Source organism: Desmodus rotundus, chromosome 3 (genome assembly GCF_022682495.2).
Source record: "Desmodus rotundus isolate HL8 chromosome 3, HLdesRot8A.1, whole genome shotgun sequence".
Classification (NCBI taxonomy): Eukaryota; Metazoa; Chordata; class Mammalia; order Chiroptera; family Phyllostomidae; genus Desmodus; species Desmodus rotundus.
Window position 1 is genome coordinate 179,118,760 of NC_071389.1, and position 12,567 is coordinate 179,131,326.

Sequence of the window (12,567 nt, forward strand, 5' to 3'; positions counted from 1 at the left end):
TGATTCCAGTGTTATCTTTTGTTCCCGATCCGTTTGGTTCTACCCCGTTCCTTTCTGGTAAATATTTAGGTTAATAGTTCATTGATCTCATAGTGAAACAATGCAACTTTTTTTCTAATTTGGTCTTGAAGTACCTAAAATAATAGAAAGCAGGAAGCTAGTCTCGCCCCTAAAAAGAAAAGAAAAACTTTCAGAGATTTCAATAATAGTGACAAAATTTATATCAAGTTTAATATTTACCCCACTAGGTTCCTAAGTTATCATGCTTTAGGATCAGCTATGATACATGCCCCAAAAAAGGTGGGGGGTGGTGATTCATTCACTGTCCTCCTCTTTTTATTTTCACTTAGTTCATCAGGTAACGGTGAGTGGACAGTAAAGGTCCCTGACACCATCACAAAGTGGAAGGCCAGTGCACTGTGCTTGTCTGGAAAAACAGGGCTTGGCCTCTCCCCCATCATCTCTCTTCAAGTCTTCCAGCCCTTCTTCCTAGAACTCACTCTCCCCTACTCTGTGGTGCGAGGAGAAGCCTTTACACTTAAAGCCACTGTGTTCAACTACTTGTCCTACTGCATCCGGGTAAGAACACTTCTCTAGAGATGAGCAAAAGTGCAAGGAAGGAACACAATCACCATTCATTACCTAGGTCTCCTAGGCCATGTCTTTGTAAATCATAATTGAATGTGATGGAAATTAATTTTGGAGTGGAACAGGAACTAAGAGCAAACTACCTCACATGTGCAGGGTGGCAGGTTATATCCATTTGGGGCTCTATGTTATCTGCGTATTCCTAATTTCAGATGGTATCTCCACCTGATTACTTCATTTTTCACTCTAATAAAAAATCTTTTCCTTGTGTTGGTACAAGCTTAAATTCTGGACATTTGTCCCAATTCCTGTCAGTTTTTAATTCCTTTATTGTAAACATCTAAACAACAAAGTATTTGACAGGATTTTCCATTTGAATAATTTCTCGAAGCCTCTGAATTAGTATGCATTGTCCCTTTAAGCGGCAGTCCCCTATTACTGACCCTCTGCTTGTGCTCAACCCTGTGGGCGGGTATGGGGGACAGGTCAGCATAGAGCTGGAGGACTCTCCTGCCTTCTTGGCTGTCCCAATAAAGAAGAATGAAGAATCTCACTGTGTCTGTGGTGACGGGCGGAAAACTATGTCCTGGGCTGTGACCCTCAAATCGCTGGGTGAGTGGTAATGATTCGCTTTCCTCTCTGACCCAAATATATGTCTTTTTTTCCTTAACAATGATCAATTGAAACAAAAACATTATGTATATTGAGGAAATTGAAAAAGAAAACAACACTCAATATGGAATCGCTGTGTAACTTCTCAGGAAAGGTGAATTTCACAGCAACTGCGGAAGCCCTGCAGTCTGCGGAATTGTGCGGCAATGAGTTGCCTCGAGTGCCAGCACAGGGACACAAGGACACTGTCGTCAAGCCCTTATTAGTTGAGGTATGCAGGTATACTTTCTCAGAGTTTACTGTATAATAGCGTACTATCTAATACGTATGTGACAGTGACATTGAATCCCCATACGGGTGTACCCACAACTCAATTTTATACTAACATTTTCTCCTCTCCTAAAGAGTGACTGATTTTTCTCTTATACATCCAGTGTCACTTAATCTTTTTTATTTTTCCTTTTCATATAAAGCCTGAGGGAATAGAAAAGGAGGAAACTTTCAACTCACTCATCTGTGCAACAGGTAAGTGTCAAAAAGAGACAAAATTCTCATGTTCCACCATTGCCAAAGTATATGGTTATAGAATGCCTTTGGGGGAATGTTGTCCTTTAGGGAGTGAAACTGTATACTTTCCCATGTATAAATCTAAGGACATTTGATGAAAAACAACTTTTTCCTGATGAAGGCACAGAGAAGTTAAAAGGCCCCAAAGATCTTGGCTAATATTAAGGACAAAAGCTGGCGTGTGGGGGACAGGATTTCTGCTAATACAAAACTGTATCTCCCATACTTCTCTCTAAACAATTTTCAAAATACTAAAATATCCGTGTGGCATTAACACTATTATTCAATTAATTGTTTAAATGTACTCAGGTTTTTTTTTTAATTTAAACAATAATTATAAGAAAAACTTTAGGTCTAATCTGCTTTTGGAGCATATCCAGCATAGTCTATTCTCTGGAGTCTTTTCACTTTTTGTTTCTTTCTCCCAGAAGTTTCTTCCCCAGATACCTATAAATCTTACTCCAGACTTACTTTAAGTCTCCAGTCACCTATGATTTTTTTAATCAATGAGATTTTCGTAGGCAGTCCCCTCCCTATACCCTGCACTTCCTGATTTGACTTTTCTTATTAGCTTACTCATATAAACACTCTGCTTTAATTTTCTCTATAAAACTTAACAACTATCATATTAAATATTGATTTGTTATATTATTACTCCCACTAAAATAAAAATTCCAGAAAGTCAGGAGATTTGTTTTGAAAACTGCTATATCATTGCACTTAAAACAAAACCTATACTTGGCACACATTTCATACATATTTATGGAATAAATGTAATTTTTCTAAAAACTAACAACATTAGAAACTAAGATAAACAATGAAGAAAAGGGAATAAGTATACCATATGATATATGCATCAGAAATCTATAGAAATTTAGCACAAATATATTTGCTTAATATGAACTAAAACATGAGAAGAACCATGGCTTTAGGAGAAACTTGGGTTGCATCACATAAATTATGTAAGAAACAAGAGAAATGAGAGTTTGGATCTTGATCATATAGAGGGAAACTATTCAAACAAAAATAGAACATATCTTTCATTTTTAACTCCCTTATATGTGTCTTTTTTTATTAGGAACTGGAGCTCCTGAAAAGTTGTCAATAAAAGTTCCTTCAAATGTGGTTGAAGGATCTGCCAGGGCCACGTATTCAGTTTTGGGTGAGTCTCCCAGCCCAAAGGCAGCAGCTGTCTATCTCCATAATTCTACTGCACAGGGCCTCACCATCCATGGTTAATGAGATCTCTGACTCTAGCCACCGGAGTGAGAAAAAGAGCTCTAAACGAAGTATTACATTGTGTATTCATCAGCAAGGGGGTTCAATAGATGTTGTGATATATATATCTTGATATATCTTTAAAAGTATGAAGGGTCACCTCTCTGTGTCCTTATATTCAAAGGACTGAGTATGTGGTGGTGCTTCTTAATACATTTGAATACAGTTGGTTTACACCAGACATGTCTGTCGTCAGGAAAGATGTACCCTGTCATTCGGTTTTCCTTATTTTATTCCATCCTTCAACCATCTACTTTACTTTTCCTACTCTTCTCTTTTCTTTCTATTTCTTGGGTTTCTTCACCTCCTATGTTTTTGTGCCCCCCCCTCCATAAGTGAGTTGACCTCTCACTTAGCTAGTATCTCTCTTCCCATACCAACAAAAACAAACTCTGAGTTCTGATTTTTCTATACCTTTCATTCCCCAGGTGATATACTAGGCTCTGCAATGCAAAATCTTCAGAATCTTCTCCAAATGCCTTATGGTTGTGGGGAGCAGAATATGGTCCTTTTTGTCCCTAACATCTATGTTTTGAACTATCTGACTGGGACACAACAGCTGACAGAGAAGATCAAGTCCAAAGCCCTTAGCCACCTCATTAGTGGTAAGAGATTACCCCAAAAGAAGAAATGTTAATTGGGTCCCAAAATATCTCCTTTAGGGAACTTTGATTAAGATTTAATCATTATCATTGCTGTAATATCTACTAAAAAGTCCCACCACACAATCAGAAAATTCAATAGCTTCATCAAGTCTTGGAGATATCTTGATAAAATTAACAGTGTCCCTCTATGACTCCTCAACAAGTATGCAGGAAAAAACAGTAATTCTCCAATGTCTCTGCTGTTTCACAAATCTATGAAAACTTCTTCTTCAGGGTATCAAAGACAGTTGAATTATAAACACATCGATGGTTCATACAGTACCTTTGGGGATCGTGATGGTACAAGTCAGGGAAATACTTGGTAAGAGAATTATTCCCATATGCTCTTTGTAGACCCATATTTCAGAATTATGGAAATAGCTATTCTCTGATACCTGGAGTTCTTTTATGGAAAGTTGTTGTCCTTTAAAAACCCGTATGTGTGTCATTGCATTGGGTGATCTCACCATTCATCTGGGAAAGCTTACCTGATCTGATAGCACAGTACGTGGCAGCGAAATAAGGATCCTCCATGATGGCAATGCAGGGTAGAAGGTGTCATAATGAAAATGATCAAGGAAGAAGCTTTTACATTATATAGTAAGAAAGGAGAGACTGGAGAAGACAAAAGAAGATTATAATCATTCAGAAAAATCATTCAGAAAATTGAAGTTTTGGTGGCAGAAGGCTTGGAGGCTCCAAAAAATACTTCACGAGAAAAAAATAAGTGAAAAGCATCAACTCGGGAGAAACCAATAAAATTGAGAGATTTACAAAAAAAGCTTGGAGTTTGGGGGACAAACAGGAGACTACTCAGTGTTCTAGTATCATTTTGCCCCAAATTGCCCCATTAATTTCCTTCACTGAACTGTGAAAATCAGTGTCTGGAGGCAGTGCACAGAGCAGGCTGTCCTGATGTCTCATCTTCCTTGCTGGACAGGCTCACTGCATTTGTGCTTAAGTCCTTTTCTCAAGCTCGGTCATACATCTTTGTGGAGGACTCACACATCATGGAACCCCTCATCTGGCTCTCACGGAAGCAAAGGGAAAATGGCTGTTTCCAACACTCTGGATCACTGCTAAATAATGCTATCAAGGTGATGCCTTTAACAGTGTTTCAGTCCTAACGACAGTGATATGTCAGAGCAATGATGCTCCTATTCATTCCTCAAGTCTTGGAGACATAGCTTTGTGGAAGGATGGGAAGCTCTAAAGCTCCTGAAATCTAGCAATTAATTAGCAGTTTTTTTGTTGAATAAGAATAGTGTGCAAAAACCCCAATATATTACTAAAAATTAGGGAAAGGGATTCAGGGCAGATTTGAGAACTTTAGGGAGGAAGAAGGTGGAAAATCAATAATATTACTCAAAAAAGATGCTTTCTAGTGAAGATGCCCAAGACGAAATATAGAATTAGCTGACTCTGGCAAATGGATATTGGAGTGCTTTAGTGTCTCTGCCTCTGACCTTACAGGGTGGAGTAGATGACGAGGTGACACTCTCTGCCTACATCACCATTGCTCTGCTGGAGATGCCACTGCCTGTCACTGTATGTACTAGCACATACCCTGTACCTGCCTCTCGCAAATGTTAAGGGGGAAAAAAACATAAATCTCTGAGGAAAATGAGTTGTGGTTTTGTGTTATTTAATTTTGGTATATCATACTGGAACATAAAGGACTACATCCATTTGGAAGCTGCAGAGGAAATTATTCTCTGGCCCAAACTGTGAGGTGGCACAGGCATATCTGGGCTTTTAATCAGCGATTAGCCTGGAAACAGTTCACTAGCCTAGTTCTGCTACCTCAAGATCTCCCTTCATCTCGTTCATAGCACCCAATCGTCCGCAGTGCTCTATTCTGCCTGGAAAGTGCATGGGCATCCACTTCAGAAGCCCAAGGAAGTCTTGTCTATACCAAGGCATTATTGGCCTATGCCTTTGCCCTAGCAGGAAACCAGGCCAAGCGAAGTGAGCTGCTTCAATCACTGCACAAAGAGGCTATAAAAGAAGGTAAGAGCCACTCTTGAAAAATTTACTTCCAAAAATCACCAGTGATCAGAAGAAGGGAGAGGACCCATTGAACTCATACTTATTATTCCAAATTATACAATATGATATGATATGACATATGATATGATATCTGATGTTATATCATATTAATTATTACATTACATTATGATAATAAAATAATTATCATTGATCAAAAGTAAATTCTCTAGGTAACATGAATCATTTTACCAATTCACACCTTACTGACTCCATACAGCCCAACTTCTAATATCATACAAGTATGTAATAAACAGAAAGACACAACGGGATTTGCTGGGAACTTAATTTACTAGATTTGATGGATTGGTGGTTACTTAAAATTTTTACTTCATTTACATCAATTCACTAGGTGAGTTCTATAATTATGTCACGAATTAGATTTTAAAACCATTCTCTAAGCTTAAGATTATGTCTTTTTCCATTTCAAAGAAGACTCAATCCACTTGCAACGTCCTGGGAAACTTCAAGAAGCTAAGACATTCTATTACCAACCCCGGGCTCCTTCTGCTGAAGTGGAGATGACATCTTACTTGCTCCTTGCCTATCTTACCTCCCAGCCTGCCCCATCCTCAGAAGACCTGTCTGTAGCCTCACGTATTGTGAAATGGATAACCAAGCAACAAAACCCCAATGGAGGCTTCTCCTCCACTCAGGTCTGTGGAGAAACTCTGGGAAGAAAAGTAGATACCTATGTAGATACAACCATATTCTAAGAGTTGAAAAATTGTATAGTGTTTCTGATTCATATTTTCTTCATTTCTCCATCACCACAAAGGTTCAAGCCTCATTATTTTATATATAGATTACTGCTCTGTCCTCTATATAGTTCCCTATCTTTTCTCTCTAGTTGGACCCTCAACTGTAAAGTAGACCAATCTTCCTAAAGCAATGTTTTTATAAGGTTACTTTCCTGATAACATAAATGTTTTTATCCAAAGACTAAAATTATGTAATACCTTACCCAAAATATTTATTTTCCTCAGTAAGCATGAGTGTTTCCATCTCCTTAGGCTGATCCCTTTACTTTTTCTGGAATTGGCTCACTCCCTTTTCTGTGTCTTCACTTAGAACATTTCCCACACTTGATGCCTCTCTTATTATTATTCTTAAATAATCATATGTCTTACCTTCTTCATAGTCTTAGTACTATTTTAGCCCCAATTTCTTCAGCCTTCTCTTTTTACAACAAATATTGTTATATAAGTTTATAAATTTTTGAAATAACCTCTGTTATGTGTCAAATATTTCAGTCTTGTTTCTGCATGTACATTATAAGATATTGAATGAGGAAGACTCTTCATTTTTCCCCAAATTACCTAGAATAACTCATGATTAACACCATGACTGAGCTGAATTGAAATTCAGTTAATGAACTGTGTTTGTAAATGAATAACTATGAGAGAGAATAATATTGGTATGAATTACATCTAGTATAATGTTGTAACCTTCCTCTCCAGTGATTTCTACACCCATCCTTTTCAGGATACAGTGGTAGCTCTTCAAGCCCTCTCCAAATACGGAACAGCAACTTTCACTAAAAGGGAGAAAGCAGCTATAGTTACCGTCAGGTCTTCAAAGACCTTCTCAGAAGAACTTAAAGTGGACAATGCCAATCGCCTATTGCTGCAGGAGGTTGCATTGCCAGAGATTCCAGGGGAGTACAGCACAACCGTGTCAGGGTCAGGGTGTGTTTACCTCCAGGTGAGATTGCCAGGGTTTAGGGGATGTTACAAATGGGGGAAAAATTCTCAAGAATTAGATTTGAATTTCAAAGTAGAAAAGGAAATGTGTTCTAAGGGGAAGTATGAATCGCCTAGAGGAGATAGACTATTTGAGTGCAAAAATAAATCATTGTTTTCAACTTGTTGTAGACATCCCTGAGATACAATGTCCTACCCAAGAAAGAAGGGAAAGTTCCCTTCACCCTGAATGTTGATACTCTCCCCAAGGATTGTGATGGAGTAGACGCTCACAGGAAATTCCAGATTCACATTAACATTAGGTAAATTCTAAATCACTACCAGAACTTTTGTAGAATATGATAAATTGATTTTCTTGTGTGGGAGAATGTTATTATCCAATGGCATACATAATGTAGATAGAATTCTTGCAGTACATATTAATGAGAAAATATTCTTCATTCTTACTGATTAACATTGAGAAATAAATATTGCCATAGCTGCAAAGTGCAATTTCATAAAGATGGGATTTCCAAGCAACCATAGCAGAGGCAAATAGAGTAGATGGAGAAGCTGAGTGGCTGGTAGGTATAGGGAACACTAGAAATAAAGGAGAAGGAAAGATTTCTATCTTGAATGAATTCCAAAGAATTTTGTTGGAATGCCTTGTCCCTGTGCCTTGACTTCACAGTTACACTGGGGAACGACCCAGCTCCAACATGGTCATTGTTGATGTGAAGATGGTATCCGGCTTCATACCTGTGAAACCATCAGTGAAAAAGGTAAGCCCTAAGTCCCTTGTGGATAGAAGAGTCATGATAAATGTTGCCATTTATGCTCATCAGGTTTCTTTTATTGATTCAGTTTTCAAGAGGCTTACTCCCTTTAACTTGCTTCTCTAGAAAATGTTTCCATCGTTTTAATAGTGGGTATCATGGTCTCAAGATAAGACATATTTCATAAATATGGTAAATAGTGTTCCAGCAGGCCCTGGGACGCTAGGGGTATGTGGAGAGGTATCAAATTATCTTCCATATATAATATATGTATATACATGCACAGTGGGGCAAAAGTAGGTTTGCAGTTATGAGTACAGGAAACAGAGTTTATTCTTGTATTATTATTTATTAATTATTATTTTCCATACAAATAATGGTAAACCTACTTTTGCCACACCCTGTGTGTGTGATATATGTGAAATATCATAATATATTCTGAATAAATCAAAATGAGCAGTTTGGATGTTTCTGAGCAACCATTTGGACTTTAAATACCTGAAAACTGCTGTCAGCCAAAAACGCCTTCATCCTGTATCTCTGTCTTATCCTCCTGGTCAACAGCTCCAAGAAAAGCCTCGGATTCAAAGGACTGAAGTGAGCACCAACCATGTCCTGATCTACTTTGAAGAGGTAAGATCTCTCCGTAACTCTGCTAGATCTGGGAGAACTACCAGAGGTTCCAACAAACTGGTACAGATTCCAAATAGTGTTTTTCAAATACACAGGTAAAGAAGAACATAACAACTTAGGGAAATGAAGACAGGACTCGTCAACAAGGCTCAATTTACTACATTTGACTGTCCATAGAATTGCCTCTTTTGCCCTTCTTTCATCTGTCACTGACTGTGTTTTGCAAGTCCCCAAATGTCCCATTCTTTCCACAGTTTTTGTTACAAATAGATAGCATAACCATAGGGTTTGACAATCTCTTAAGAAGAGAGGATGATACTCTGGCTGGTGTGGTTCAGTGGATTGAGTGCCAGCTGTGAACCAAAGGGTCACTGGTTCAACTCCCAGTCAGGGCACATGCCTGGGTTGCAGATCAGGTCCCCAGTAGAGTGTGTTCAAGATACAACGATACATTGATGTTTCTCTCCCTCTCTCTCCCTCCCTTCCCCTCTCTCTAAAAATAAATAAATAAAATCTTTTTTTAAAAAAAGAAAAGAGGATGATAATTGGTAACTAAGTTAATCTTCAACTGTAATTAAGTTTTTCCATTTCTCCAGCTAACCAAACAAGCCCTGAGTTTCTCCTTCTCTGTGGAACAAGACATCCAAGTAGAGAATTTAAAACCAGCCACAGTAAAAGCCTATGATTATTATGAGACAGGTGAGTGGGATTCACACATGCTGCACTCTGATTTTTTAAAAAACAGACTAAACTAGTAAAGGGTTATCTTAATGAAAACGAAACTCCACAATTTGTCACAGGAAGAAAAAGTGAGTTTATGGTCATCAGATAATCATATTCTTATCTATTAACCTTACATTTGTTCCCTAAACAAATCTTAGAGCTATATAAATTGATCTTGGAGCAATAAGGGGGTGAGCTCTTTCTAAATTCCCTTATAAAGTTGTTTGCTCTGGACTGAATTATTCCAGGCAGAAAAGAAGAATAACAATTACTGAAAGGCCACATCTCAGTACTGATTATGTGACATAAGATCTAAAATTGGATTTATTTTTGACTTGGGCCTTGGATAGTCTCACAAAATCTGGTAAATTTTGAAACATATCTGGAAATTCTTTCATTTACTCATACCTTTGAACTAGCAACTTACCAACATTTCAGCATGCTAGTAGTGTTAAAACTTTACTCCTTAGATTAAGGGAAGGTTCAGAGAGGAAGGTACTACAATTTAAATGACAAAAACACAGCTGCGATAAAGGGCGGTACAGTGTTCTATAAATAGAAACAGTTTTCCATCTGTGAAACCTGCCTCTCCATTCTGATCCAAGCCCAATTTTCCCTAATTCACCCCTCCGCCCCAATCCCAAATGCCTTCGTACAGAGGGCTGTCACTTTTATTGGCTCCACGACTGTTTGTATACTTTCTTTCTTAGCCCATTGTACAGTTTATTTACAATTCACTGCTCATGTGCCTGTTACTGAACATCCTCCCTCTGTCTGTTCCATCACTTTTGTGTTTCAGATGAACTCGCCATTGAAGAGTACAGGGCTCCCTGCAGTGCTGGTACAGTATAAAGGGAAAATCTAATGCCGACACAGAGCAAATAAATAACTATCTGTTGTCTGCATGAGGCAGCTTCTTGAACATATCCTTATCATATTATAAAACTCTTGGGTTACTATTTATGAATTAAGCAATTTCAAATGTGTTATAGAATTTCCCAGTAGGAAAAAATGCAAGCCAAATGTAATTACTGTTGTCTGGGATAACTTGTTTGAAGATGAGTTCAGTCATTTGCCACATATAAAAACCAAATAATCTAACATTTTGTTATATCCCATACCTAGTGGTAGTACATTTATCACCTGTGGCATTTCTTGAATATTTCTAAACCTATACTAGTTAAGATCAGGAAACTTTTCACTGTAATTATGCATATAGCATAGCATGAAAGATGTTATGTACAAGACCTCCTCTGGACTGGCTGACAGGGTTTATCTTTGACAAGATAGCACTTCTAGGATCCTTCAGTTCTCCACTTTAAAATAGTTTTTTTTTAAAAAAACTTAGAATAGCTCCATCATTACAAATTATTAAAATATATTAAGTTCAAATATTTATAATTAAAATATGAGAAATTATTACCTTAGCAGATCGCAGAATTTCCGAAGTATTTCCACCTTTCCTTTTACTGTTTAGAATCTGAGCTTGGAAATGCGTGAAAATGGAAACTTATGGACCTCATCAAATGAAATTCTCCAAAAATGAAGAACAAAGACTTATCAGGAGAGAAGACAATGGAGAGAGAGCAGAAATTGGAAATAGATAGTATTTGTACGTTGAATAAATTTATAACATTTACAACTCTCATGTTTCTTTTGTTCTTTATCAATGTTTTATTTCCCTTCTGAAATATGTTTCTATTCCTCATAATGTTTTTAAAAACACTAAAATATTATGCAAAGTAGTGTATTCCAAAACACTAGTGATAAAATGGGGTTGCAAGAAATGTTCAAGTAACCCACAGGAAGGTAGAAAACAATGTTTCCAAGTATTGAAACAACTAAAATGCCCATCAATAAATAGGTGAATGGTTAAACTACCTGCGGTACATTTATACCACGAAATACTACTCATCAATAAAAAGGAGCAAACTTGCTATACACTCTTGGTTGGATCTCAAAAACAATACGCTAAGTGAAGTTAAAGCCAATTTCAAAAAGTTATACTGTATTTCCTTTTATATAACATCCTTGAAATAATACTACTACAGAAATGGAAAACAAATTAGTGATTTCCAGGGGTTCTGAATGACAGAGTGAGCATGAAGGGCACGCCTACAAAGGGATAGCATTAGAGAGGCCTCTGTGGTGATGAAATCCTGCATGGATGGAACAGAAGTCTCAGTTCAAGTTTTCACATTTAATTCCTTCTCAACTGAGTTTGTTGTCTATTGTGTGGTCAGTATCTAAATAGACTTCTTTCTCACGTAGCTTTCTAATAGTCCCATTATCATTTATTGACCGATTATATATTTCCCAGCTAATAAAAAGTGCCTTCTTTATCACACATTAAATTATACGTTTGAATTATAAATTATATACATGAAAGCTTGTTTCTAGTGATTTATCCTATTACACTGATTAGCTAATCTATTCTTTCACAGACACCTTGTTTCTCTGTTTTCATGTTTTCTTTGCACTACCAAGCCCATTATCTATTCCAGGTAAAACACTGAAATCCATTTATCAAATTAATTATCCCCATAGTCATACTGGGTATTGTTTAGTACAGCATTGAATATGAATGAATTTATAATGATTGTGAATGTAAACATTTTACAGTATTTTAGCCACCCCTATTTAGACAGGTTTTATCTTTATTCAAGTCACATAAAGTTAAAATTAAAAATTAACTTAAGAAATAGAAGATCAAAAACTATGAACAGTAAAATGACAACAAACTCACAACTATCAACAACTGAACCTAAAAAACAAAAACTAAAACTAAGCAAGCAACTAGAACAGGAATGGAATCACAGAAATGGAGATCACATGGAGGGTTATCAGTGGGGAAGGGGAGAATGGGGGGGAAATGTACATGGAATAAGAAGCATAATCGGTAGGCACAAAATAGACAGGGGGAGGTTAAGAATAGTATAGGAAATAGAAAAGCCAAAGAACTTATAGGTATGACCCATGGGCATGAACTGGGGGTGGAGGAGAGGGGTTGCTGGAGGG

The 12,567-nt window shown here is 37.2% G+C and overlaps 1 protein-coding gene across 1 annotated transcript in view; it reads left to right on the top strand.

The window, feature by feature from the left end:
* Nucleotides 1–11,183, top strand: part of LOC112321966 (pregnancy zone protein-like) — a 42,752-nt gene extending 31,569 nt beyond the window's left edge. The window contains exons 19-36 of the mRNA XM_045186946.2: nt 351–579; nt 1,074–1,200; nt 1,350–1,471; nt 1,674–1,725; nt 2,846–2,929; nt 3,474–3,650; nt 3,924–4,011; nt 4,630–4,786; nt 5,163–5,237; nt 5,522–5,699; nt 6,168–6,391; nt 7,221–7,439; nt 7,610–7,740; nt 8,109–8,199; nt 8,758–8,826; nt 9,423–9,525; nt 10,349–10,390; nt 11,027–11,183. Coding sequence (XP_045042881.2) covers nt 351–579; nt 1,074–1,200; nt 1,350–1,471; nt 1,674–1,725; nt 2,846–2,929; nt 3,474–3,650; nt 3,924–4,011; nt 4,630–4,786; nt 5,163–5,237; nt 5,522–5,699; nt 6,168–6,391; nt 7,221–7,439; nt 7,610–7,740; nt 8,109–8,199; nt 8,758–8,826; nt 9,423–9,525; nt 10,349–10,390; nt 11,027–11,049 — 2,191 coding nt within the window. The 3' untranslated portion in view covers nt 11,050–11,183. The remainder of the gene's footprint in view (nt 1–350; nt 580–1,073; nt 1,201–1,349; nt 1,472–1,673; nt 1,726–2,845; nt 2,930–3,473; nt 3,651–3,923; nt 4,012–4,629; nt 4,787–5,162; nt 5,238–5,521; nt 5,700–6,167; nt 6,392–7,220; nt 7,440–7,609; nt 7,741–8,108; nt 8,200–8,757; nt 8,827–9,422; nt 9,526–10,348; nt 10,391–11,026) is intronic.
* The last annotated feature ends 1,384 nt before the right edge of the window (nt 11,184–12,567 follow it).